General features: G+C 52.0%; 2 protein-coding genes across 3 annotated transcripts in view; both read left to right on the plus strand.

The window, feature by feature from the left end:
- The first annotated feature begins 1,988 nt into the window (after positions 1-1,988).
- On the plus strand, positions 1,989-10,764 carry PELI3 (pellino E3 ubiquitin protein ligase family member 3). Its single transcript, XM_082844445.1, has 8 exons — positions 1,989-2,084; positions 3,234-3,386; positions 3,927-3,998; positions 6,104-6,233; positions 6,829-6,930; positions 7,728-7,922; positions 8,240-8,428; positions 9,789-10,764. Exons 2-8 carry the CDS (start codon positions 3,235-3,237, stop codon positions 10,356-10,358), a joined length of 1,410 nt encoding a protein of 469 aa, XP_082700571.1. The 5' UTR covers positions 1,989-2,084; position 3,234; the 3' UTR covers positions 10,359-10,764.
- A 3,729-nt stretch (positions 10,765-14,493) lies between these two features.
- Positions 14,494-27,532, plus strand: part of DPP3 (dipeptidyl peptidase 3) — a 34,488-nt gene continuing 21,449 nt past the window's right edge. For both annotated transcript variants that reach the window (XM_082844776.1, XM_082844777.1), the window contains exons 1-6: positions 14,494-14,537; positions 15,729-16,003; positions 24,915-25,004; positions 25,614-25,751; positions 26,333-26,407; positions 27,029-27,122. In XM_082844776.1, the coding sequence (XP_082700902.1) occupies positions 15,734-16,003; positions 24,915-25,004; positions 25,614-25,751; positions 26,333-26,407; positions 27,029-27,122 (667 nt within the window). In that variant the 5' untranslated portion in view covers positions 14,494-14,537; positions 15,729-15,733. The remainder of the gene's footprint in view (positions 14,538-15,728; positions 16,004-24,914; positions 25,005-25,613; positions 25,752-26,332; positions 26,408-27,028; positions 27,123-27,532) is intronic.

Raw genomic sequence — 27,532 nt, forward strand, 5'->3', positions numbered from 1 at the left:
GTCTGGCTGTACCCACCATGCAGCTCCAAGCCCAGTGCTCTACCACAGGAGAAATCTCTGCCTCCTGGGACAAAGCCTTGGAACCTCTCTTAGCCCTTCTTGCAGTCTGGTGTCAGGTCGTAGCACGGGGGCTCTGGTCAAACGTCAGTTCCATACTTGCCTGGCTGTGTGACCTGGCTGCCCACCCCCACCCCAGCCTCACTTTTCTCATCTGTAAACTGGGAATTCTAACAGTAATTCAGTACGTGTTCACAGAGGGCCTGCTCTGGCAGAAAATATGCTGGAAGCTGGGAGTGCAAAGGGGAGTAAGACTGTCGCAGTGTCCCTGTGTTCTATTATGGCTGTGCATACCTGGCATGCAGGTGGGCATACTGTAGGCAGTCAGGGATGGAAGCTACCCTGTGGTGCAGGATTTGTATGACCTGCTGCCGGCAGCTCAGCAGTCCAGCCTGCCCTGTGGTGGCCTCTCAGGGAGTTTCTCTTTGATTAATGACTGCTTTTGTCCTCAAAGGGTGTGCTGTCAGCTGCTTTCTTGTTTCATCTGGCTGCTGGGGCCCCAGAACAGTTGGCAAAGCAGTTGGTATCTTGGACTATTTTTAGGTGGCAGAGTTAGTGGGGTGTGGATGTGGTGGGGCCCAGGAGGAGTCTTGGAGACGGGCAGCTTCATAAACAACAAGTTGGGGAGACGGAGGGGAAGTGTGCCCCCTCTCAGGAATGTGTGGGCAAACTTTCACTTATCCTTCTTGACTGGGGCCAAAGGTGGCCTCCTCTGTGCATCCTTCCTTGATTTCCTCAATAAAACATGCACTCCAAAGATGCAAATTAAAGGTCCACCCTCTGGGCTTCCCCCAGCTCTTGGTTATAGTTCCAAACAGACCAAGAGATAATGAGCTCTAGGGATCTTATCTGATGCATCTCTGGGTCTCTCTGGCTCTGCACCTCTGAGTGCTGTCCAGCCTTCCCAAGTCATAACAACAAGGTATAGAAGTTAGGAGTCCGGACTTTGGAGTCACATAGCTGAGATCCACTCTTGGGCCCTTTCTAGGAAAATAACCACGACCAAGTCAGGTTCCTAAATCTCTGTTTTCTCATCTGTAAAATGGGTGATTATAGTGCCTGTCTCCCAAGAATTAAAGGGCTTATTTTGTTCAAAGCACAGCACATAGCACCTGGCACAGACTGACAGACGAGATCTCTTGCAAGCCCAGGACCGGAGGGGACTGCAAACCCCCAAAGGTCTCCATCCCCTTTGCGGCATCTCAGGTAGTGTGTGCAAGCTGGCGGGAGAGAGAGAGGAGTTCCTAGACACCTGGGGGGCCCCGAGTCAGCCGGAGGTTGCTCAGCGAGAAAGCAGCCGAGCTCGGTGGGGGAAGACAGGTCTGCTACTGGAGTCAAACGCGGCGGCTTTCCTCTCCTTCCTGCTGACGCACACCCCCTCCTCCGCCTCCTCTAGTATTTTCCTTCTCTCTCCTTCCCGCCCCTGCCTCTCTCCTCTAATTCCGCAGCTTCTCCATCTGGGAGGCGAGTTCTCGGGCAGGAGGTGGAGAGTCCCTGGCCTAAGGTGGGGAAAGGGGCCTCCAGCCCAGTGGGAAGGTCCTAGACCGCGGTGGGGGAGGGGGCGCCAGGGTCTCAAGGAGAACTCGGGAGTCCCCAGAAATGAGGGGTCAGGGGAGCCCGAACTGGGAGAGGGGTCTCGTAGACTACCTAAGAGTCCCAGAGGTGGCGAAGTTGGGCGGGGGAGTTCCTAAAATAGAGTGGTGGGCGGGGCTTCCAAGGGCCCGAAGGCGGGGCCCTATAAGGGGCGTGGTTTCCTGCGAAAGGGCGGGGCTCCGCCGACTGGGGAAGAGCTTCGCCGCAAGGGGCGGAGTCTTGAGTGGGGCGGGGCTTACACGGGGCGGGGCATAAGGACAGGGGGCGGAGCGTGGCTGTTGGCGCCCGTACCCCTCCCCCGGCTCCGGGTGTCTCCGTGACGAGGCAGCGCGGAGCCGCCGCGGGCCGGGCCCATCCCGCCGCGGCAGCCCCAGGGCCGAGCAGGAGCGAGGCGCGGAGGGAGAGGCGCCGAGCGGAGGCCGGAGCTCGGCCAGGTTAGGCCGCCGGGGCGGAGGGGCCGGGGGCTTCGCCGGGCGGGCCCCAGCGGACGCTGGGGGCGTGTTTGAGTGTCTGGGTGGCAGGGGTATTTGGCCTGAGGGCGGGCGCCTGTGGCTCTTTGCGCGATCGCGCCTGCTGTGGCGGGTCGAGGGTGGACTCTGCGCCCGTCCGGGCACTGCCCGCGGGGCTCGGGTTGTGCTGGACTGTGTGTGTGAGGTGTGAGCGCGCGTATTTGTGTGGAGGGGCCGCCGGGTGTGTATCTGCGTATGTGCTGGGCTGTCATTGTGCCTGCCCCGGGCGCGGGGCGCCGGCCTGCCCCGGCGCAGTCCCTCCTGCGCTGGGATATTTTCCAAACAGGCTTCCTGCGGGGACCGGCTCTGCTGCAGCCCGAGCGGGAGGGGGGAGCGCCGCCCCCACAGGCCTCCAGAGACCCGGGCGGCCCGGGGACTGCAGACTGACACCTGAGGGAGGGAGGGGGGTGCACCGGGGAGGGGTCCAGAGGCCTGCCCGCAGGGCGAGGACAAGATGGGGAGACTGGGGCAGATGGATGGGGAGGTAGAGGTGGCCAGACAGCCGGAGATGGGGAGGAGCGTGGGTAGAGAGATGGCGAAAAGGACAGCGGCGGGGACAGAGAGTCACTGAGAAAACAGACAGACAGACAGAGGCCTAGACCGGCAAAGGGGCAGAAAGATTAAGATGGACAGGTAGATTCCAAAAACCTGACAGAAGTGTTACTCAGAGGTCCTGGGGCTGAGAGCCAAACCCAGGAACTGAGTGAAGGATGAGCAGTAAGGGCCCCCAACTCCTGGGGTGACTTTCTTCCAAGCACATCCCAGACTGAGGTCCTGGCCAAAAAGAAGCTTCTGGCCACCCCAAGTTGGTCCATCCCTCTGCCCCTGCCAAATATTCTGACCCTCTGTGCAGCCCCACCCTCTTGGTTCCATCCCATCCATCTCCCTTCCCTGGTATCCCAGCAACCCTGTCAGTTTAGGGGAGGCAGAAGTGAAGTGGTTGCCATAGCAACAGAGTGGGTGAAAGGTCACTCTGTTGTTAGCCTAGGTGGCCTGCAGCATGCTGGAGCTGCCATTGAGGGGGCTGGGGTGGGAGGCTGCAAAGCTCTTTTTCTCCTCTCCCACTCTGCCCAGAATGGTGTTGGAAGGAAACCCTGAAGTGGGCTCCCCCCGAACCTCAGACCTCCAGCACCCAGAGAACCAGGGCTCTTGTGTCCTCTCTTCTCCCAGTGAAGATGCACAGCCAGGGGAGGAGCCCATCAAGTATGGTGAACTCATCGTTCTGGGGTGAGCCTCCCTGGTTCAGGTGGGGCGGGGCACCAGGCACCCCACAGGACAGCCAGACCAAGGGCCCCGGCTCTCCCCACTTAGGGCCTTCTGCTGTTTGTCCCTCCTCACCTTCCCAGCTGAGAGACAAAGTTGACCAAGCCCACCTCAATTCATAATTATTATTTTATCTTCCCATTTTTCATAAATTACTGAGACAACTCTAACTGCCCACCCACGTTTCTGAGCAGAAGAAAGTAACACCAGCTGCCTTTCATAAAGCACCTAGTGTGTGTAGTCTGAGGTGAAGAACTCTGGTTCTCCAGCAAAACTGCTTGGTTCAAATCCTGCCTTGCAAGTTGCTTAACTTCCCTGTGCCTCTGTTTTCCCATTTCCCAATAGGGATGCTAATAATAATACCTCAGAGGGTTGTTGGAAGGAATGAATGAGGTGATTTCTGTAAAGCATGTAGGACAGTGCCTGGCACACACCAAGTATTCTGGGAGGCAGGCCTGTGCCGAGCCCTTTCATGGACATTATTTCATTTCAATCTTCACAAAGATGCTGTGAGGAAGGAGGTGAGGAAACCGAGGCTCAGAGAGGGGAAGTGACTGGCCCAAGGGCACACAGCTGGTAAGTGGCAGGGCTGGGATTTGGACCCAGGGCTTTTTACTCTAGGTCTAGTGAACTTTTGCTAAGCTACAGCTGACCCTCATGCTACAGATGAGGAAACTGAGGCCAGGAGAGAGGAAGAGACATGAGTTGGTGGCTGAGTAGAGCTCATCCCTTCCTGGTCTTCACCTGACCAGGATCTCTGCACCACCCACCTAGCTCTTGCCCCAGGCAAAAATTCCTCTCCTTCCTCCCCTGTCTGTACCTCCTTTTGGCCTCTCTCTCTACCCCGAAGAAAGTATATGATAAGCTATGTTATCATTGTGATGATTATTTAGAAATAATAATGGCTACTGTTTGTTGACATGTACATGCCATGTACTTTTTTTTTCAGTAATAATAATAATAATAGCTAACACTTACCAAGGGCTTGCTATATATATGCCAAACTCTGTGCCAAGCATTTTTAAATGCTTTATCTCCTTTAGTTCTCACAATGAACCTGTGAGGTAGGTCCTGATAAATTAACCCCATTTTACAGAGGTCATATGATAAGCGGGAAAGCCAGGATTTAAGCCAGGCCAGTCTGAGCCCCCAGCCTGTGTCCTGAACTGTCCCACCCCCCATATGTGGGAAGAGCTTACAAGGGCAAAAGTGATGCCCCTCTCAGGGGTGCTTGCATTAGAAAAGCAGCTGCTTCAGAATTCCCTGGTGGTCCAGTGGTTAGGACTCCACACTTTCAAAAAAAAAAAAAAAAAAAGCAGCTGCTCGATGTCCCAAAGGAAGAGCTGGCATTGCAGCTGAGGGTGAGGCCACTGATGAGGGAGAGCTCAGACCTAAGGGGACAGGCCCTCTTGACTGCCATTTGTTCTCTGCAGGGCAGTGAAGCCCCACACTGGCTGGACATCAGAGCCACCTGGCGAGCACATTGGAAAATACCCATTGACAGGCCCATCCCAAACCTACAGAATCAGAATCTCCATGTGTGAGGCCGGGGAAGATTCTGATTCAAGTGGTCCTCAGCTGTATTTGCCAGCTATTCATCCTTTTCACTTCCTGCCGCCAAACCTTCCATGGCTCCCCACTGCTTATGGAATAAAGTCCGGAATCCTCAGCCTGGTGTTCAGGGCCCTCCCACCAAGTTCATTTTCCCCTGCTGCACTTTACCACCCAAATCATCACTCTGTGATCTCACCAAACCCTTCCAGCCTCAAGGCCTTTGCTCAGGGTGAGCCCTCCTACAGAAAGTCTTCTGCAGAAGAGGCTGGAGTCAGAGAGACCCGAGTTCACATCTAGACTTTTCCCACTGACTAGCCTGGGACCTCAGGCAAGTCATTTTATCTCCCTGAGCCTCAATTTTCCTCATTCGTAAAATGAGAAGAAAGATACTTGCCTGGCAGGACGTTGCACACGTTCCATTAGGTAATTAATAATGCGAAGCACCAAGAACACGGGAGGCTCCGGTACATGGCAGCGATCAAGGTTATGACTCACTCCATCTTTGCCTTCCACAATCATTCCCTCCGGACGAGAGCTGGAAAGGAAGGTAGAAATTTGATGTGTGTGGCGATATGGAGGTAGTGGCATTGTGGGTCTGTTTTTTTTCTTTCATTCTGGTTTCCGGTAGTACTTGTGATACAATTAATGACAGTTTGCTAAAGGTGAATCCTTTCTAGCTCTTCAAGGCCCAGTATGGGTGTCCCCTCTCTTAGAAACCCAATCCTGGGGCCAGAATTCCCTTCTCCTGTCTCTGGGCCTGGGGCACACTTGGCTTGTGCCTGGATCATGGCAGGTGGCACCCAGGTTCCTTGAAAAACTTAGGGCACAGAACTGACTGTGGTGTGTCACTATACCATGCCAGCACCTGGCACCTGGCCAGGCATGGTTCAGGAATCCAGAAAACACTGGTTAATTGGATGCAAGGCCTTTTGAGGATATTCTGACCCCCACCCCACTCCCCGAAGGCACCAACTGGATAGAGTAGGGTCTTCTAGTTGTGGGTGGTTCTAGGGCTTGTTTATTAAGGTAGGATCTGCCCAGAAGTTGGCAGTTCCTCCTAGTCTCTCAGGGGCTCACTTTCTCTCTCTCTCCCTGCAACCCTTTCTTCTTATCCCTCACATCCACAGCTACAATGGGTGTCTGGCAAGTGGGGACAAGGGCCGCCGCCGAAGCCGCCTGGCACTGAACCGCCGGCCACACGCCAATGGAGTGAAGCCAGACGTCATGCACCACATCTCCACGCCACTTGTGTCCAAGGCAAGCAGCTTGTCCTAGCAGTCCTGGGTGCTGGTCTTCCCAGTCCTACCTGCCCACAGCCCCGCTGGAGCAGGGGAGCCCACTGTGTCTTCACTCACTGCCCCAGAGAAATGGTGCTGGTGGGAGATCCCTTGCCATGTGTTACAGTCTGCACAGTGTTTCCTTGACCACCAGACCCCATCCGTTCGATGGAAGTGGTCAGCATCATTTTAGAGGTGGCCAAGGCTCAGAGAGGGGATGTGACAGTCACACAGCAATGACAAAGGAAAGGCCTTTGGCTGCAGAGGGTTTGGGTTAGAATTCGGGCTCTGCTGTTTCCAGCTGTTAGACCTTAGGCCAGTTTCTTCTCCTCTTGGAGCTGTATTTCCCTCAACTGTAAATCGGGAATGATAACCATGCCTCCTTCGGGTGGCTTTAGGGATCAAACAAGGTAACCTGTGTAAAGTGTCAACTGCACAATACACCCTCTGCAAAGGGTGGAGCCGCCCCTTCCCTAGGAGTGGCCACTGGGCCTTGGGCTCCAGCTTCTGGCTTAGAGGCTCACCCTTCTCCTGGCCACATGCCCGGGAAAGTGACTTCTCCTTTCTGTCACCAGGCACTGAGCAACCGTGGCCAGCACAGCATCTCGTACACACTGTCCCGGAGCCACTCGGTCATAGTCGAGTACACACATGACAGTGACACAGACATGTTCCAGGTATGCTCGGGCACCTCCACAAGCCTTGGCCACTGGACCACCAGGCCTGGACACTCAGCTCTGCAGGTGTTCCAGGGGGCGGCTCGTGGCCACGGGGCAGGTACTTTGTGTCCTCAGTGCAGTGGATCACTCTTCAGATGAGGAAGCAGGACACCCTAGTGAGGGTTGTTGACTTCCCAGTCACACAGGAAGTCAGTGGCTGGATCAAGATTCAGACCCAAGCCTGGACTCCCACCTGCGGGAGGCATACAGTTTAGGAGTTCAGAGTGTGTTGTGAGAGTCGCACTGCCTGGCTTCTGCTCCCAGCTCCGTCAGTTAGTAGCTGGATGACTTTGGGCAAGAGTCGCTTAACCTCTCTGGGCCTTGGTTTCCTCATCTATAAAGTGGGGCCCATTATAGTCCCACCCCAGGACATCGTTGGGAAGATTAACTGAGATATTGCACACGAAGTGCTTAACATGATATATAGTAAATATTTACCAAAAATTCACTATATTCTACTAACATTTGAACATTCCCAGACTATGGGTGTCAGTTACCCTTTCACTGTTCTATCCGCAAATCAGCTAGTTTTTAATTGACTGGGGTGCTTCCAGGGACTGGGGGGGAGACAGAGAAGGAGAAACACAGACACCAGTGATTGGATGTGGAGACCCCCAGGGAGCTGGGATGGTGCTGTCCCCTCCTTGTTTGGTGACCCTGCACACAGAGCAGCTGCTGGGAACCCTGGGATGGGAAGCCCGCAGGACTGACCTGTGCACACAGCATTCCTGTGCCTGCCCTCCCCTCCCTCACAGATTGGCCGCTCCACGGAGAACATGATCGACTTTGTGGTAACAGACACGTCCCCTGGAGGAGGGGCTGCCGAGGGCCCCTCTGCCCAGAGCACCATCTCCCGCTATGCCTGCCGCATCCTCTGTGACCGCCGGCCGCCCTATACTGCCCGCATCTATGCCGCTGGCTTCGATGCCTCCAGCAACATCTTCCTTGGAGTGAGTGAACCCCCCGGGCAGGGACCAGCACTACATCTGAGAGTGAGCCGAGGGGTAGGCTGGGGAGGGGCAGCATCCTGGGGTGATGGACCAGCCTGCAGTAATCATAACCATGACCTATGCGGGGATTAGCAACCCCACTTAACAAATGAGCAAAGCGAGGCTCAGAGAGGTCAGGTGACGCCCAAGGTCACGCAGCGCCAATTCTAGTCCTCTCCGGGCCACCTCTGAGCTCGAGGGTAGAGGGGCAGCACTCCTGGCTCGCAGCCTGCTGGGGGCCACTCAGGGATGTGATCTGATCCCACGTGTGGTCCCAGGAGCGGGCAGCCAAATGGCGGACCCCTGACGGCCTGATGGACGGCTTAACCACCAACGGGGTCCTGGTGATGCACCCAGCAGGCGGCTTCTCTGAGGACTCGGCCCCGGGTGTCTGGCGGGAGATCTCGGTCTGTGGGAATGTATATACTCTGAGGGACAGCCGCTCGGCACAGCAGCGGGGGAAGCTGGTAGGTGGCCTGTCCACCCTCCTCCCCACCCCCTCATCCTTCCTGGGTCCTCCCAATCTCCCCTTCCCCCTTCCCAAGCCAGGACAGATGATCTCCAGTCCTGCTGCACAAGGGATCCCCAACAGGGTCCATCTGGGGGCACGTGCCACTTGCACCACAGAGGGGAACAGACCAGCATCTCCAAGTGTAGCCCACATACTGCCGGAGGTCCCTGGGGTGATGTGAAGTGGCACCCACACAAACACACCGTGCAGTACCAAGTGGCTTTGAGGATGCCAGCAGCTGAAAAATTCACACCCTCCTATGAGGGTGACACTTGGCCTGTATGTGAGCAGTTTGTAACATGTCTGTCACGTTCACACGGGTTTAGCTTTATTCTCTCCCAGCAGGAAAGGGCCTTGGAGTAGTTCTGACACAGGTGACAGTGAACGCTCCATGTGGTACAGACCAGAGAACTAATGTTAGGGGCTGGGAGAGTCCTAGAGAGACATAGGGGCTTTGCCCAACGTCATGTGGCGAAGATCCTCAAATGGGCCACACAGAGCTTTTCCTAGGTATGAGCACCTCGGGCAAGGAGATGCCAAACCTCGAGGAAAAGCATGGCTTATCTTTCCAGAGCATCAATTCTATTGGGAGATCTGGGGAAACATTACTTTTTAAAAGGACACACTTATTGAGCACCTACTATGTTCTGGGCACCGTTCCAAGTGTTTACATTGATTCATGAAAACCACTTGCTATACAGGGAAGTAAAATCCATCTTGAGGATAAGGAAATTAAGACACAGAGAGGATAAGTTACTTGACCAGGGACACAGAGTTAGTCAATGCTGAGGCCAGCATTCACACCCCGACGATCTAGTGCTAGAGTCCTTGCTTTTAACCTCAACCCTTAGGACCCCTGCTTTGGGCTAAGTCCCCAGCGTTTTGGACAGAGGAGTTTCTGGCCTCTGCCATTAGGGGAGAGCCTGGGAAAATGTTTTAGAAAACTCCCATTTTGGTCCAGGTCTTCTGATTTGACAGATGAGGTGACCAAGGCCCACGTTCCACTGAGTGTAAGGAATGGTGCCTGCCTGGGTGTTTTTTGTTGTTGCTGTTTTTTCGGACAGTGCCTGCCTGGGACCACTTGCCTCCCCTCCCACGTGGCTTCTCAGTCTTTTCTGCTGCTCTTCCCCCACCCTCCCCCCTCCTCTGCCCCAGTCCAACCCCCTTCTCTGCCCCAGCCAGCCCCACGGGTCCAGAGTGCTCTCTCTAGGGAGGTTCAGTGGGATGGATGGGTGGCTTGACTGGGGTCACGACGGCCCAGTGGCAGGGGGTTCAGGAGCCTCTTGGGCAATAAGGCTCTTCTGCTGCCCTTGCAGGTGGAAAACGAGTCCAACGTGCTGCAGGACGGCTCCCTCATTGACCTGTGCGGAGCTACGCTGCTGTGGCGCACGCCGGCGGGGCTGCTGCGGGCGCCCACGCTGAAGCAGCTGGAGGCCCAGAGGCAGGAGGCGAATGCAGCGCGGCCCCAGTGTCCCGTGGGCCTCAGCACCCTCGCCTTCCCCAGCCCGGCCCGTGGCCGCACAGCACCTGACAAGCAGCAGCCCTGGGTCTACGTCCGCTGTGGCCACGTCCACGGCTACCACGGCTGGGGCTGCCGACGCGAGCGGGGCCCCCAGGAGCGCGAGTGTCCTCTCTGCCGCCTCGTGGGGCCCTACGTGCCCCTGTGGCTCGGCCAGGAGGCCGGCCTCTGCCTGGACCCCGGGCCGCCCAGCCACGCCTTCGCACCTTGTGGCCACGTCTGCTCTGAGAAGACTGCCCGCTACTGGGCTCAGACGCCACTGCCCCATGGCACCCACGCTTTCCACGCTGCTTGTCCCTTTTGCGGGGCCTGGCTCACCGGCGAGCATGGCTGTGTCCGCCTCATTTTCCAGGGGCCGCTGGACTAGGCTCCCTGGGGGCCCCCTGCTGCTGCGCCCGCCTGCCCACCCAGGTCCCCCACCTCCTGCAGCCCAGAGGGAGCTCTGCATGTGGGACTCTACCTGCTGGCACATCGCCACACCAGATGGACGGGTTGGATGGATGGTGCCCTTCCCCTCTTAACTCTGGCTCCAAAGGGGGGTCTCTGGGACCCCTACCTTGGTCAGAATGATGGGGCCCTCAGCACCAGCTCTGTCCCGGGCTGATGGAGGGAGGCTCACCCCTACGCCCTGGCCCTTCCTGGGGCATCCCACATCATGCCACCTACACTGTGCCCCTGGGGGAATGAAGGGGCCATGGGCCCCTGACCCCCAGCTTAGGCTGGCTGTGCCCTGAGCCTGCCGACCCAGTTCCAGATAATCACCCTGCTGCTGCCCTGGGTTCCTCTATAAACCTTGCTGCTCAGCTGCCCTCACAAATCCCTCGTGTCCTGCATGTGTGCAACGCCTCCAGCCCCTAAGGGAGTGCCGGGTGGGCAGCAGGCTGGGACCGACATCTGCGGATACCCACTGTGGGCAGGACTCCTTGCCAAGTGGGATCTGGGGACACAGAGACAGTCAGACCTGGTTCCCTGCCTGGTAGAGTTCACAGCCTAGTGGATGACAGACCAATTACTGAAGGACAGCATGGCTTCCTGTGTGCTGGGATCAGAGAATCACCAGGAGCTGTGAAGCTGGTCTCACTGGAGGGTAGAAAAGTGAGGAGTGAGAGAGGCTTCACTGAGGAGGCGCAGAAGGATCCACAGGAAGTGGGGGGGGGGTACTTAAGGCAGAAGGGAGGCCGAGCACAGGCTCAGGTGTAAGTATGCAGGGAACTGAGTGAGAGGTTCAGAGTGGCTGGAGCATGGGCTTCAGGGGGCAGAAAGGTGGCTAGAACGAGATGCTGGCGCCATGCTGACAGGGAAGATGCTGGGTGAAAGTTCCGATTCTCATTTCTGGACAGTCAGGAGTTGAGCAGGGGCGGGGGGGCGGGGAGAGGACTCATGGTTCCAGAGTGTTGGCTGTGACACAAGGGCTACCATCACCGAATGCCCACTGTGTGCCCTGCACTGTGCTAATGGTAATAATAACTGTGTTCATTGAGCACTCACCAGGCACCAGGCTCTGCTTCTCAGAGGTTTTATTATTTAATCCTCCCAGTAACCCAGGGAGGGAGGTGTTACCATTTCTGTTTACAGGGAGATTAAAACACATGCTCCAAGTCACACAGCTGGAAAGTGGCCAAGTCAGATTCGAATCCACAGCTGACTGCCTAGCCTCAGAGCCTGCCCTCTCCTCCATCACACTGGGCTGCTTTCCTTGGACAGGGATGGAGGGGTCTGGAGGGCAACCCAGGTAAGGGGAACAGCATGGGCAAAGGTGTGGCAGGGAAAATGCTTGATGACCAATGAGGTGGGTGTGGAGGAGGCAGAAAAGAGGAATGAGGGCTGGGAATGTTGGGCTGGGGTCTGGTGGGCCTTGGTTGCCATAGAGGCCAAGTCTGAACTGGATCCCTATTCATCTTGGCTAAGTGTCGCCTCTTCCTAAGAGCCAAGGCAAGCTCGGGGTGCTGCTGGGATTGCCCCAGAGCTTTCCTGGGGCAAACAAGTTGGAAAGACAGGTAGATGGAGGTTCTGGAAATATAAAAATCTGAACAAGAGGCTCTGAGTACCAGCCTGACCTGGGCATCATCCCAGTGGAAGACAGAGCCTTAGGGAGTACAGATTCCAAGGGGAGGGACCTGCCCTAATCCACACGGTGGGCTGCAGCCACAGAGACCAGACCGGGGACTGTTGAGAGGAGAGAGGGCACTTGCTGGTGGTGAGAGGAGGTGATCAGACTCTTGCTTCTAGGGCATCACACTGTCACAGAGGGGCCCAGATGGGGATGCTGGGGTGGACTTGGGAGCATTGCAACTACACACACACACACACACACACACACACACACACACATACACACACACACACACACCAGTAAGAATCCAACTCTTTCCAGTTCCTCTCTTCTCACTCTTTTGAGAACCAAACGGGGGAACACTCCCATGCCATTTCTATCAGGGAACCTCAGACTCTCTAGGAGGAGAGGCAAGCAAAAGGCACAGGTGCCACACGAGGGAGAACTCAGAGGTGTTGGTGGAGGGGGTCAGACAGCCCTGGTCTTGGTTCAGCTCTACCCCTTTCCAACTCTTGGAGCCTCAGTCTCCTTAGCTGTTAAATGGAATAACAGTCCCTATGTTGCCAGATGGTTGTGAATGTATGGAGGACACCTGTAACATAGTATGTACTTAATATTACTTCCTCACCTTCTCCTTCATTCCCATGGGCAAGAGCCAAGGTTGGGGATGGTCATGACTCCAGGGATTAGACTGCTGCATGTGATACTGTGCGTGTGTGTGTGTGTGTGTGTGTGTGTGTGTGTTGGGACAGGTGGAGGGGACAATGTGGTGGAAGGCGAGACCCCAGTTCAGGGACACCTGAGGACTTCCTGGGTGGCCTTAGGGAAGTCAATGAATCCATCAGCATCCATTTCCCCATATGTGCAACAGGTAAAATGATATCCTATCTCAGGGTTTCTGCAAGAATTAAATGGGATCCTCCATGTCAAGCTGCTAGCACAGACCCTCAGGAAGTGCTCATATTAGCTGTGAAGATAAAAATGCAGCTTGGTTGGGGGTTTCCCAGAAGTACTGGGATCTTTCCTTGGCCTGAGCTGCCCACTGGTGTCCATGGAAGGCACTTCCTTCTTTATCTGTGTACATTTCAACCTCTCCCAAGTCAAGGAAGACTTTACACGCATGTTAAAGACAATGAAAATCGAGGCACAGGGAAGAAAAGTGATTTTCTAAGGACACAGACCAATTTATTGAGCTCCTCCCTACAATGAAAATCACCATCAGAGTCAACAGTTCGCACCACTGTGCCAAGCAGGGCCTTGGGCACTTTTTGTGAATGAGAAACTGGTGCCACTGGTGGGCAGCTGCTGCTCTGGGCTGAGACACAGGTGTGGCCAAGGCTGGCAAGAAGGGTATCCCCTCTCTTCCACCCCTCTCTGCACAACACTAGGGGGCAGCACTACCCTGTCAACACTTCACTCAAGCCTACAACATCCCTCCGAGTAAAGACAATTTTTAGCCTGGTTCTCTGGCTGAGGAAGCCAAGACTCAGAGAGGTAAAGTGTCCCACTCAAGGACACACAGCCAGTAGGCAGGGGAGGCCTGACTGGACCGTAGATGGCCTGGCTCTGCCCCACCACTGACTTGGGACCCTCACCATGTTCCCCATTTCGCCCAGGCTGGGCGCTTGGCCTTTCCACGTACCATTCCCCGCCCAGGCCATCCTCCTGTGAGTCTCTCCAGACATCCAAGGCTCGGCTCTGCCCTGGGCAGCCTTTTGGGGTCACAGGCGGCTTTCTCATCCGTCAGGCACCCGGCAAGCACCGGGGAACTGCCAGGCCCCTCGCCCCTTTGTGCTGAGGAAACTGAGGCTCGAAGATACTCAGCTGCAGCCCCCATCAGGCCCACGGTAAGTCGGTAGCGGTGCAGGGAAGTACTTGGGGGCGTTTCTCCGCGCCCCCCACACGGTAGGACCATGTCAGCCCTGGCAGGAGCCCGCTCACCTGTAGCCTCGATTCCCTGCGCGAAGGGTTTTGCAGTCTCGGAAGAGTCTCCGCCCCCTGGCCCTCGACTCCACCGAGGAAGGACCACATCACTCCCACGGTGCAGGTTCCCCCATACAAAACTGAGCTCGGGGGACTGGGAGAAACCCCAAAGGAGAGCGGAGGTCAGGACTGTGGGGGGGGAAATCCCTGGTGCTCTGTCCGCGACAGCTACGCCGCCCCGCCTGGACTCGGGGTCCCTTGCCAGCCCCGTCTGCCGGAACTAGGCCGCCACCGGCCCGGCCACTGAGGTTCCTGACCCCCGCGCGGGCGCCACCTGCCGACAAAAGGCCAAGGCCACAGGGGCCGTTCTGCTTACGACGCCGTGGTGCCTGGGGCGGGGAGCCGGCATGCCGGAGAAGCTCGCCTCGGCGCGCCTATTGGCTGAAGGCGATGCCCGTCCGGGCCCCGAGGCCCGGCAATTGGCTGGTGGGGGCGGAGTTCGCGGAGCCCCAATGAATGGGGGGGAGCCGGAAGCAGGAAGTGAGTTTGCGATCGGAGCAGCTGCTGCAGGTGAGGTGAGGGCGCGGCGCCCGGGTTTTGGGGTCACAATGTGTCATCCTCGGGAGACAGGGCGAGTCTGGGCCGAGCGCAAGATCATTCTCTTTCTGCCCCCCCCATCCCGTACCCCTGCCAAATTCATCGCGGCCCCGAGGCCAAGGAATGCTCCAGGCAGCAAAGGGTTAACACTCCTTTTAGAGCCCAGGGGATTGTGCTACTGGGGAGCAGCATCGGGAGGGGCGGGGGAGGTTGGAAACTCATTCCTAGTAAGAGAGGGCTTTGTGGAGTATACTGGGTTGGGAGACACCCGGATCCCAACCGGGCAGTGAGACCTTCGGCAAGTTGCTTGGCCTCAATCTCCCTAACTGTAAAATGAGTTTTCTCCCAACTCTGAATTTCTGTAGCTAGGGTAGCTCCTCTCGCCCAGTACAGGGAGAGGACAGGAGGACGGAGGACCGAAGAAAAGGCAGAGGGATGAGGGTGGGACAGATCCTGCGATCAGTGAGAGAGGAAGAGTTCAGGGAAAATCATTTACTGCTGTAGGTACATTCCATTCGATTGGGGTGACCCTGTGACCTCGTGACCTCATCTAATTTGCATACCCACCTGGTGAGGCTGGGGTTACTATCAATCTCATCTTACAGAGGCTGTAACGGAGGGGCAGAAAAGTAAAACAATTGACTTGATATTAGGAGTCTGGGGCTGAGCCAGGATTGGAACCTGGGTCTTCCAACTGGGACTTTGTCCTTATGAGCACAGTGGTGGGCAGAATTGAAGAACCCGCAGGATGATTCTGAAGGAGGAGGCTAGGAGGTCAGAGAAGGAGGAGGGGAGGAGTGAGGCCTGGGGCTGGGAGTCCAGAGATGCAGATCTCTGCTTCTGACCTCTCCCTTGTGTTATTAGGCAAAGCTCTAGCCTCTCTGGACATGTTTCCCCAACTGTAATACTAGGTAGTTGGATTCAGTCTTTAAGTTTGAGAGGCCATGGGCCAAACATTGCCTACCAGAATATTTTGTAATCTCCTTGGGTGAGTCACCTAACCGTCACTGAGCCTCAGTTAGCATATCTGGTGCATGGGTACAGTGGTATTCCCTTCCTCATGGACTTTGGAGAGGATTAAATCAGACTGTGAGAGTGCAGAGTCAGGTGTGCAGTTGGCGTACGATGAATGATGGCTGTGATCATGGTGATGGTTCTCAGCAGGGCCCATGGCGGACACCCAGTACATCCTCCCCAATGACATCGGCGTGTCTAGCCTGGACTGCCGCGAGGCCTTCCGCCTGCTGTTACCCACAGAGCGCCTCTATGCCCACCACCTGTCACGGGCTGCCTGGTATGGAGGCCTGGCCGTGCTGCTGCAGACCTCCCCTGAGGCCCCCTACATCTATGCTTTGCTCAGCCGCCTCTTCCGTGCGCAGGACCCCGACCAGCTGCGCCAGCATGCCCTGGCTGAGGGCCTTACCGAAGAGGAATATCAGGTCAGTTCTCTCAGGCCAGCCTGCATTTCCTGAGTGGCTTCTGGGTGTGAGGGGCCAGGAAGCAGGGGTACAAAGGACTTTCTGTCTCTTTGCATTAGACGAAAGGTTTCAAACACAGGGACATCCCCTCCTGGAGCTTCAGTCTTCTCATCTGCAAGATATGCGTGAGGATAGTCTGTACCTCTTAGGGTTGTAGCAACCTGATGCCAAGATAAGTGGTGGCTGCTGTGATTATAACAAGGGCTGTGGAGTAAAGGAAACAGCTGTGGAGATTCGGAGGCGGTAGAGGAATGAGTCCAGTGTAGGAATCAGGAGTTCTGTGTTCTGACCATATCTTCCTCTACCGTGTTGTGTGTCCCTGGGCAGAATGTTCTGCCTGTCCCCTTGTTTTTGTCTGTCTGTGGGTCTGTTGGCCAAGGAATACATTAATGCATTCTTAATGCATTACAGAAATGCAGAAAGACACAAAACAAAACAAAAAGATCATTTGTTCTCAGTGTCCTCCCCAGAGGTAACCACTGAAGATGGTGGGATATATAACCTTTTCAGTCCTCTGCCTGTATTGCATACCTGTACATGTACATATGCACATGTATTAGTTCCTTATTTTCTCTTTTACATATGAGATCACATTCTATGTATTCTTATGAGTTCTGCTTTTTTCACTGAACACCATGTCTTGGAGAACTTACATGGGGTACGTATAAATCCAACTCATTCTTTTTTATTGGCTGTGAAGCATTCCACAGCAATGTACACTATAATCAATTTAATCTTTTCTTTATTGATGGACATTTAGGTTTTTCTCTACTCTTCTTACAAACAATACCACGATGAGCATACTTATGCACATGTGTGAGTAGGATCTATTTGTAGAAGTAGAATTGCTGGGTCAAAGGCTCTGTACATTGGCAATTGATTGGTGCTGTTAAATCATCATCTGAAAAAGCTTCACCAAGAATGTATGAGGATATGGTTTGTCTTTCTATATGTAAAATAAAGGGATTGGATTGCTTATCTCTGCGCTGAGGCCCAGGCTGTTTCTTCTACGTTTTTTTGAACTGTGAGTAATCACGTCCCGTCTCTAGGCCTTGATTTACTCATTAAAAGAGCTAATAGCTGGGGAAGTACTTATTAATGGAAAAGTGCTACCCAAGTATTCATTATTTTCAGTGGGATTCTTTTGTTTGTAAGTAACAGAAACCCACCTCAAATTGGCTTAAATGAAGAAAAAAAAAAAACCTTGACTCCCAGTCTGGTCTGGCATGTAAGGAAGCTGAAGAAGTTGAAAAATCAACAACTCTTCTTAGATCCTTAAGAGAAGTGAGGTCACAGGGCAAACTGCTGCCCCCCAAATTGGAGAGACAGACAGGCAGGTACAGAGAATCACAACTTACCAGAGCAAAAATTCATGAGCAGAAACCTCACAGAACCAGTGCTGGGGTAGGAAAACCTGAACTGTAACTGATGAATTGCTGGAGGCTCAATGTGGACAATTCTAAGAGTTAAAAACTCTAAGGGGACCCAGTCATAAGGGGGGCCCACAGTTTGGGGGATTTTACATCCAGGAGCTTGACCTGGTTCTCATAATGAATTTCAGAGAAAAAGTCCCTCATGCTCCTCACAGGAGGAGAGGAAAAGTAACCATTTTTGAAATATGCTAGAACATTCTGTTCTTCCTAACACAGTCAGCCCTCAGGAAAAACTGTTTAACCAGAACCAAACCTGCTAGGGTTTTATCAGAGCCTAACTGATCTGGAAGAAGGGAAATACCCAGCTCCATAGCTCTGACCATCTGTCCCACCTAAGAGGAGTGGTGGGAACATGGGACTGAGAAGCACATGTGAAGTTCATAGTCCAGCAGCAAAGGCACACTAAAGGACTGAGACCTAATCATGGGATTCTAGAATGCTTCCCCTGCCCCCACACCTTACCATCACCTTAATAAAGGCCTATTTATGACAGTTCCTTTTACCTAGCACATCATGTCTGGCTATCAAGAAAAAAATTCCAAAACATTCTTAAAGGCAAAAAACACAGCTTGAAGAGACAGAGCAAGTATCAGAACCAGACTCAGATATGGCAGGGATGTTGGACTTATCAGACCAGGAATTAAAACTACTATGACTAATATTCTAAGGGTGCTAATGGAAACAGCATGCAAGAACAGGTGGGCAGTTTGGGATTAACATATATACACTACTATATATAAAATAGGTAAACAACAAGGACCTATTGTATAGCACAGGGAACTATACTCAGTATCTTGTAATAACCTATAATAGAAAAGAATCTGAACAAGAATACATATATAGGGCTTCCCTGGTGGCACAGTGGTTGAGAGTCCACCTGCTGATGCAGGGGACACGGTTCGTGCCCCGGTCTGGGAAGATCCCACATGCCGTGGAGTGGCTGGGCCCGTGAGCCATGGCCACTGAGCCTGTGCGTCCGGAGCCTGTGCTGCGCAATGGGAGAGGCCATAGCAGTGAGAGGCCCACATACCTCCAAAAATAACCCCCAAAAATCCATATATAGATATATACATATAGATATATACATATATATATCTGAATCACTTTGCTGTATACTTGAAACTAACACAATATTGTAAATTAACTATACTTCAATTAAAAAAAAAGAACAGATGGGCAATGTAGGCAGAGAGATGGAAATTCCAACAAAGATCCAAAAAGTGCTAGAGATCAAAAAAACACTAATAGAAGTGAAGGACACATTTGGTGGGCTTATTAGTAGACTTGACATAGCAGAGGAAAGAATCTCTGAGCTTGAGGGTATCTCAATAAAAACCTCCGAAACTGAAAAGCAAAGAGAAAAAAGACTGAAGAAAACAGAATAAGATATCTAAGAACTGGGACAACTATAAGCAGTGTAACATATATATAGTGGTAAAACCAGAAGAAGAAAGAAAGAAACAGAAGAAATATCTGAAATAATAATGACTGAGAATTTCCCCAAATTGATGTCAGATACCAAACCACAGATCCAGGAAGTTCAGAGAACACCAAGTAGGATAGTAAGTGCAAAACAAAAAAGAAAAACAAACAAAACCTACATGTAGGCATATCATGTTTAAACTACAGAAAATCAAAGAGAAAGAAAAAGTCCTGAAAGAACCCAGAAGGAAAAATTATCTACAGAGGAACAAAGAGAAGAATTACATCTGACCTTTCAGAAATCACGCAAGCAAGAAGAGTGGGCTGAAATATTTACAATATTGAGATAAAAAGCCACCAACCTAGAATTCTGTACCCTGTGAAATTATCCTTCAAAAGTAAAGTGGAAATAAAGACTTTCTCAGACAAACAAAAATTGAGGGAATGTGTTGCCAATAGATCTGCTTTGCAGGAAATGATAAAAGTTCTTTAGAGAGAAGGAAAATGATATAGGTCAGAAACTCAGATGTACAGTAAAAAAAGGAAAGGCACTGGAGAAGGAATAAGTGAAGGTAAAATAAAACCTTTTATTTTTCTTATTCTTAATTGATCTCAGAGATAACAGTTTGTCCAAAATAATAGCAGCAACATATCCAACTATGTGTGCTTATGTGTACATGTATGTATATGCTTATGTACGCTTATGTAGAAGTGAAATGAATGACAGAAGTGATATGAGGGAGAGGAGGCAAGAATTAGGATCCTTTTGTTATTGTAAGGTACTCAAACTGCCCATGAAGTGGACTTGAATTAGTTGTAAATATATATTGCAAACTCAACCACTGAAAAAACTAGAAAAAGAAGTACAACTGATATGCTAAGAAAGGAGAGAAAATGGAATCATATAAAACGCTCAGTTAAAACCACAGAAGGCAGAAAAAGAATGGAAGACAGGTGCCAGCATGGTTGGGTTCTGGTGAAAGCCCTCTTCTGGGTTGCAGACTGCTGACTTCTCACTGTGATTTCACATGATGGATCATTTGAGCTGGCTCTCTGGGATCTCTTTTGTAGGGGCACTAATCTCAATGAGGAGGGCTATTCCCTCATGATCTAATCTCCTCCCAAAGGCCCCATCTCCTAATACCATGGCCTTGGACGTTAAGTTTCAACATACTGATTTTGGAGGGACACAAACATTCAGATCATAGCAATTGATAAACCTCTAGCCAGGTTAACTAAGAAAAAAAGTGAGAGGTCGCAAACTGCTAATATCAGAAATGAAAGAAGGGACATCCCTACAGATCCATGGGCATTCAAATGATAATCAAGGAATACTATGAAAAATTTTATGCCCACAAATTTGATAACCTATATGAAATGGACCAATTCCTTGAAAGACATAATCTGCCAAAACTCACACAAGAAGAAATAGATAATCTACATAGGCCTATATCTATTAAAGAAATAGAATCAATAATTAATAAACAACCTTCTAAAACAGAAAACATCAAGCCAATATAGGTTCACTACTAAACATTTAAGTTAGTAGTACTAACTTAATTGGTACTAAACATACCAATTCTCTACAATCTCTTTCAGAAGAGAAAAGCAGAGGGAATAATTTCTAACTCATTCTGTAAGGCCAGTATTACCCTAAAACCAAAATCAGACAAAAATTACAATGAAAGAAAAGAAAACTACAGACCAATATGTCTCATGAGCATAGATGCAAAAATCCTCAATAAAATGTTAGTAAATTGAATCCAACAACATATAAAAAGAATCATGTATCATGACCAAGTAGGATTTATCCTGCCAATCTGGTTCAACATTCAGAAATCAATAAATGCAAATCATCACATCAACAGGCTAGAGAAGAAAAATCACACGATCATATCAATAGATGCAGAAGAAGCATTTGGCAAAATCCAACACCCATTCATGATAAAAACTCAGAAAACCAGAAATCTTACAGCTAACATCATATTTAGTGGTGAAAAACTTTCCCACTAACATCAGGAATAAGGCAAGGATGTCCCCTCTCACCACTACTTTTCAACATTGTACTGGAAGTCCTAGCTAATGCAATAAGACAAGAAAAAGAAATAACAGGTACACAGATTGTGAAGGAAGACATAATACTCTCTTTGTTCACAGATGACATGATTGTCTATGTAGAAAATCTGAAAGAATCAACCCAAAACTCTTAGAACTCATAAGTGATTATAGCAAGTTTGTAGGATGCAAAGTTAATACACAAAAGCCAATTGCTTTCCTATATTCCAGCAATGAACAAGTAGAATTTGAAATTTAAAACAATTCCAGGGCTTCCCTGGTGGCGCAGTGGTTGGGAGTCTGCCTGCCGACGCGGGGGACGCGGGTTCGTGCCCCGGTCGGGGAGGATCCCACATGCCGCGGAGCAGCTGGGCCCGTAGGGCATGGCCACTGAGCCTGCACGTCTGGATGACTGTGCTCTGCAACTGGAGAGGCCGCGGCAGTGAGAGGCCCGCATACCGCAAAAAAAAAAAAAAAAAAAAAAAAAACAGAATTCCATTTACAATAGCACTCAAAAATGTTGAAATACTTAGTCGTAAATCCAACAAAATGTGTGCAAGACTTATATGAGGGAAACTACAAAACTCTGATGAAAAATATCAAAGAAGAACTAAATAAATGGAGAGAAATTCCATGTTTGTGCATAGAAAGATTCAATATTGTCAAGATGTCACTCCTTCCCAACTTGATCTATAAATTCAATGCAATCCCAGTCAAAATCCCAGCAAGTTGTTTTGTGGATACCGGCAAACTGATTCTAAAGTTAATATGGCGAGGCAAAAGACTCAGAATAGCCAACACAATAATGAAGCAGAAGAACAAAGTTGGAGGACTGATAGTACTCTAGTTCAAGACTTACTATAAAGTTACAGTAATCAAGACAGTGTTCTGGGGCTTCCCTGGTGGTGCAGTGGTTAAGAATCCGCCTGTTGATGCAGGGGACACAGGTTCAAGCCCTGGTCCCGGAAGATCCCACATGCCGTGGAGCAACTAAGCCCATGCACCACAACTTCTGAGCCTGTGCTCTAGAGCCTGTGGGCCACAACTACTGAGCCCACGTGTCACAACTACTGAAGCCCATGTGCCTAGAGCCCGTGCTCCGCAACAAGAGAAGCCACTGCGGTGAGAAGCCCACGCACCACAATGAAGAGTAGCACCCGCTCGCCGCAACTAGAGGAAGCCTGCGTGCAGCAATAAAGGCCCAATGCAGCCAAAAATAAAAATTAATTAATTAATTAAAAAAAAGACAGTGTTCTATTGGCAAAATAATAGACTAATAGATCAGTGCAGTAGAATAGAGAGCCCAGAAATAGACCCCCATAAATATAGTCAACAAATCTTTGACAAAGAGCAAAGGCAGTACAATGAAATAAAAATAGTCTTTTTAGTAGATGGTGCTACAACAACTGGGCATCCATATGTTAAAAAAAAAAAAAAAGAATCTAGACACAGACCTTACATCCTTCACAAAAATTAACTCAAAATGAATCACAGCCTTAAATTTAAATACAAAACTATAAAACTCCCAGAAGATAACATAGGAGAAAATCTAGATGACCTTGGGTATGCAGGTGACTTTTTAGATACAACACCAAGTATGATCCATGAAAGAAATAATTGATAAGCTGAACTTATTAAAATTAAAGTTTTCTGCTCTGTGTAAGACACTGTCAAGAGAATGAAAACATAGGTCACAGACTGGGAGAAAATATTTGCAAATATATGTCTAATAAAGGACTGTTATCCAAGATGTACAAAGAACTCTTAAAACTCAACCGTAAGGGCTTCCCTGGTGGCGCAGTGGTTGAGAGTCCGCCTGCCGATGCAGGGGATGCGGGTTCGTGCCCCGGTCCGGGAGGATCCCACGTGCCGCGGAGCGGCTGGGCCCGTGGGCCATGGTAGTGGGAGGCCCGCGTACCGCAAAAAAAAAAAAAAACTCAACAGTAAGAAAATGAGCAACCCGATTTAAAAATGGACAAAGACCTTAACAGATATTTCACCAAAGAAGATATGCAGATGGAAAATAATCGTATGGAATGGTGCTCCACATTGTATGTCATTAGGGAATTGCAAACTTAAAAACCAAGTTGCCATTATATACTTATTAGATCAGCCAAAATCTAAAACACTGACAACACCAAATTGGCAAGGATGTGCAAAAATAGGAACTTTTGTTCATTGCTGGTGGGAATGCAAAATGGTACAACCACTTTGGAAGAGAGTTTGGCACTTCCTTATAAAATTAAACGTACTCTTGCCATACGATTCAGCAGTCATGCTCCTTGGTATTTACCAAAGTGAAAACTTGAAGTGAAACTTATGTCCACAAAAAAACCTGCACACAATTTTTTTTTTTTTCGGTACGCGGGCCTCTCCCTGTTGTGGCCTCTCCCGTTGTGGAGCACAGGCTCCGGACGTGCAGGCTCAGCGGCCATGGCTCACGGGCCCAGCCGCTCCGTGACATGTAGGATCTTCCCGGACCGGGACACAAACCCGTGTCCCCTGCATCGGCAGGTGGACTCTCAACCACTGTGCCACCAGGGAAGCCCCTGCACACGATTTTTATAGCGGCTGTATTCATAACTGCCAAAACTTGGAAGTAACTGAGATGTTCTTCAGCAGCTGACTCAATAAACAAACTGTGGTACATCAGATGATGGAACATTATCTAGTGCTAAAAAGAAATGAGCTATCAAGCCATGAAAAGACATGGAGAAAGTTAAATGCCTATTACTGGGTGAAAGAAACCAATCTGAAAAGGGTACATACTGTATGATTCCAACTATATGATATTTTGGAAAAGGCAAAACTATGGAGGTAGTAAAAAGATCAGTAGTTGCCAGGCATTGGGAGGGAGGACGGGCACAGAGGATTTTTAGGACACTGAAACTACTCTGTATAATACAGAGTAATGTATCGTACGTAATGGTAGATATATGTCATTATACATCTGTCTAAACACATAGAATGTACAACGCCAAGAGTGAACCCTAATGTAAGCTATGACCTTTGGGTGATGAGGTGTCAATGTAGGTTCATCAGTTGTAAGAAATGCACCAGTCTAGTGCGGGCTATTAAAATGGGGGAGGCTGTGCCTGTGTGGGAATAGGGGACTTTGGAGTAATCTCTGTGCCTGCCGCTCAGTTTTGCTGGAAACCTAAACCTACTCTACAGAATAAAGTCTATTTAAAAAAAGAGAGAATTACTGGCTCACATAATTGAAAAGTCCAGGGCTAGGGAGGCTTCAGGCACGACCAGATTCAGGGGCTCGGTGATACCATGGTGATGCAGTCTTCATCTCTCAGCTTTGCTTTCTTCCGTCACCCCAGTAGGGGAGCTCCAGGGGACTCAGGCCTGATGAGTCTTGGTATAAACCGGAGGCTCGTTGCCACTGGGAAATGTCCTGGTTGGGCTCTTATTGGCCACCTTGGGCCTGTGTCCAGCCCTGGAGTTGGGCAAGGGAGATTTCGCCCTATCCCAAAAGGAAGATGTGAGGCCTTATTGCCAGAGGAAGGGAGCCTAGATTTGGGGCCGGCAAAAACCACAGAGTAGTTGACCAAGGCCCCTCCAGCCCTAACGTTTGATGCTTCCGGTGCTGGCTGCCTGCCAGGTGAGGGCAGTGGACAGCCCTTCCTGCAGAAGGAGGTGGTGTTTGCACTGGGCCTCGGGGGTCACATGAGAGGGCGGCAGGTGGCTGGGAGGGTGCTGGTGTAAAGGGAACAAGGTACATGAGGGCTTGGATGTATTTGGTAGCTGTTGAGACCAGTTTGGCTGGACGATGAGTGTGTGAAGACTGGGCTGTGAAAGCATGTTGTGGCCAGACTGGGGCCTCCCAGGATGTGGGTCCCGCCCCGCCAGTCTCCCAGCCTCACCCATACTGCTTCCTCTGGGGTGTTAATATCCCAGGAGGGAACCTCCGTGGGGTAGGGAGGCTGTGCTTCCTCTGACCCCCTTTCCCCCAGGCGTTCCTGGTCTACACTGCAGGTGTCTACTCCAACATGGGCAACTACAAGTCCTTTGGTGACACCAAGTTTGTTCCCAACCTGCCCAAGGTGAGCTGAAGACGGCTGGGAAAGGTGGGCAGTTTGGGGCCGGTGGGATGGGGGGGCGGGGCATGCAGCAGATGGAGCCCCAGTGGGAGTCGGGCCCTGAGAGGAGCTTTGACCTTGTCACTACCACACTGCACGGCCTTGGGTGCTGCAGCCACCTCCTGACCCTGCTGACCCGAGGGACGAATGAGCGGAGGCTGTGAAAGGGCTCTGTGCGCTGTTAGGTGCTGCAGAGACGGAGCCTGCCTGTCACCACTGAGGACAGCGGAGGAGCCTGGGCATGAGGAGTCCCTCTCTGGGACCACGGGGCTCAGGCCCATCTGGGGCAGAGGCAGCTCTTACACCAGGGCTCTCAGCCCCTACTGAGTGCACGAATTGCCTGGCGAGCTTGTTGAAATGCAGCTTCTGACCCAGCAGGCCTGAGCAGGTGGGGCGTGAGGGTCTGCATTTCTCGGGCAAAGTCAGTGCTGCCGGTCTGTCAACTGCACTCTGGGCCAGAAGGTCTTAGACTGTGGGAGAAGAGCTTGGGGGTCGATGGGGGCAGGGAGGGGGGCACTCCAGGAGGCAGGTTCGGGTGGTGTGGCCAGGCCACGGGCCTCCCTTCCCCTGCAGGAGAAGCTGGAACGTGTGATCCTGGGTAGTAAGGCCGCGGAGCAGCACCCGGAGGAAGTCGGGGGCCTCTGGCAGACCTGCGGGGAGCTCATGTTCTCTCTGGAATCGAGGCTTCGACACCTCGGGCTGGGGAAGGAGGTGAGGCCCCCCCAACCACACTGGGGAGTGGAGGGCATCCTTGGGGGCTGCCTGGTATGGAGGGAGGGGCACCCGATGGGGAGGCAGCGGGCTGTCCGTCATGCCTGAGGCCAAGCTGCCCTCCACTGCAGGCCTCAGCGCCACCATTTGTAAGCAGGTTGGATGGAACGCTTTCTGAATGCCCTCCCAGTTCTGACATCCTGGGATGCCATGTGCAGGAGGAAGGAAGGAGAGAAGCTGAGAGCTGGAGGGAGCTGAGGAGGGGGCATGGGAAAGGAGGGGGCCAAAGCTTCCCACCTCTGGAGGCTGCTTGGGAGCTGCGTGGGGTGAGGGATGCAGCAAGCCTTAGGGGCGGGCCCGCGAGAGGCTGGCACAGAGCTGCAGGAAGGCTGGACTTGGGCCTCTGTTTGTTGTTTGTGTTGTAATTTTTTCCCCCTGGAAAGAGTTGGAGAGGGACAGTGGAGGCTGCTGAGAGGAAGTGGAGGAAGCCAGAGGCTGGAGAGGGTGGCTGGGAAGGAATTCACCAGCTTCCCCAACCCAACTCAGCAACTCCTATTTCCCATCTGCCCCTTCCCCGACAGGGAATCACCACCTATTTCTCTGGGAACTGTACCATGGAAGATGCCAAACTAGCCCAAGACTTTCTGGACTCACAGGTTTGGGGGTTGGGGAACTTGGGGTGGTGGTTTGTTGGGGTCCCCTTGGCACTGGCGCCCACTCCTGTGTCTCAGCTTGGGCCCAGAGGCATGGGCATCTTGGGTCCTTGAGGTGGAGAAGACTTGGGAATCCTCGTCTAAGGGTCAGCCTGGCGTGAATGAAGATGTCCCCGTGTGTGCCCTGATGGAGCTGCCCCTGCCCCACCCTGGGCTGAAGGGCCCTGTGACAGCCTCAGGGCAGGAGGACACAGGACATCAGAGCTGCTTGGATTGGGCTGTGGCATCCATGTGTCACTTTCACCTCCCAGCTCAGCCGCACAGCGACATTTCCTTATCTGTGGGATGGGACCTGCCTCCGGTACCCCGGGTTAGCTGAGGTCACGAAGTGTCTTGCACAGTGCTTAGTAAAAGTTAGCGCTCAGTGTACTGAGCAGAGCGGGAGTCTGCCCTGGCCTGACCCTGCTCTCTCCCCTCTCAGACAACTCAGGCACGTCCACCGGAGGCCCCGGACTGCTTTACCTGTGTATCTTCTCTCCCTGGTGTGACCCACTTTCCTTCCCCCCACCCCATAGCCCGCTCTGGACTTACTCTCCCCCAAACCCCTGCCCTGGTCTTTTCCAGAACCTCAGTGCCTACAACACACGGCTCTTCAAGGAGGTCGGCCAGGATGGGAAGCCCTGCTACGAGGTGCGGTTGGCTTCTGTGCTGAGCACAGGTGAGCTCACGCCCCTTCTCCTCCTTCCTGTGTTCCTGGACCAGCGTGGAGGGGGCCAGAGCCCAGGACAGGGTTAGCCGACTACGGTAGCTGCAGGCAGTAACCACAGTTGTAATAGTTACGGCACACGTTGATCGAAGGCTTGCTAGGTGCAAGCCCTAGTGCTCAGCAAATGGTGTTCCTGTGAGGTGAGCGTCCCCAGCCCCGGTGCTGCTGGTGGTGATGTAAAGCTAAGAGGAGGCTCAAGGGCAGGGGAAGGGCCTTTGTTCCACCTGGCGAACATCACTGCTGCAAGCCTCTGACAGGGACCACATGTTGGCCATGGTCCCCATCCTCCAGGCAGTGGCGCAGAAGATACCAATCCATGTAAACAATGGAAGTAGAGGCTGGACCATAAGTCCCATGACAGC

Source organism: Leucopleurus acutus (assembly GCF_964270905.1).
Source record: "Leucopleurus acutus genome assembly, chromosome: 8".
In the NCBI taxonomy this organism is placed as follows: Eukaryota; Metazoa; Chordata; class Mammalia; order Artiodactyla; family Delphinidae; genus Leucopleurus; species Leucopleurus acutus.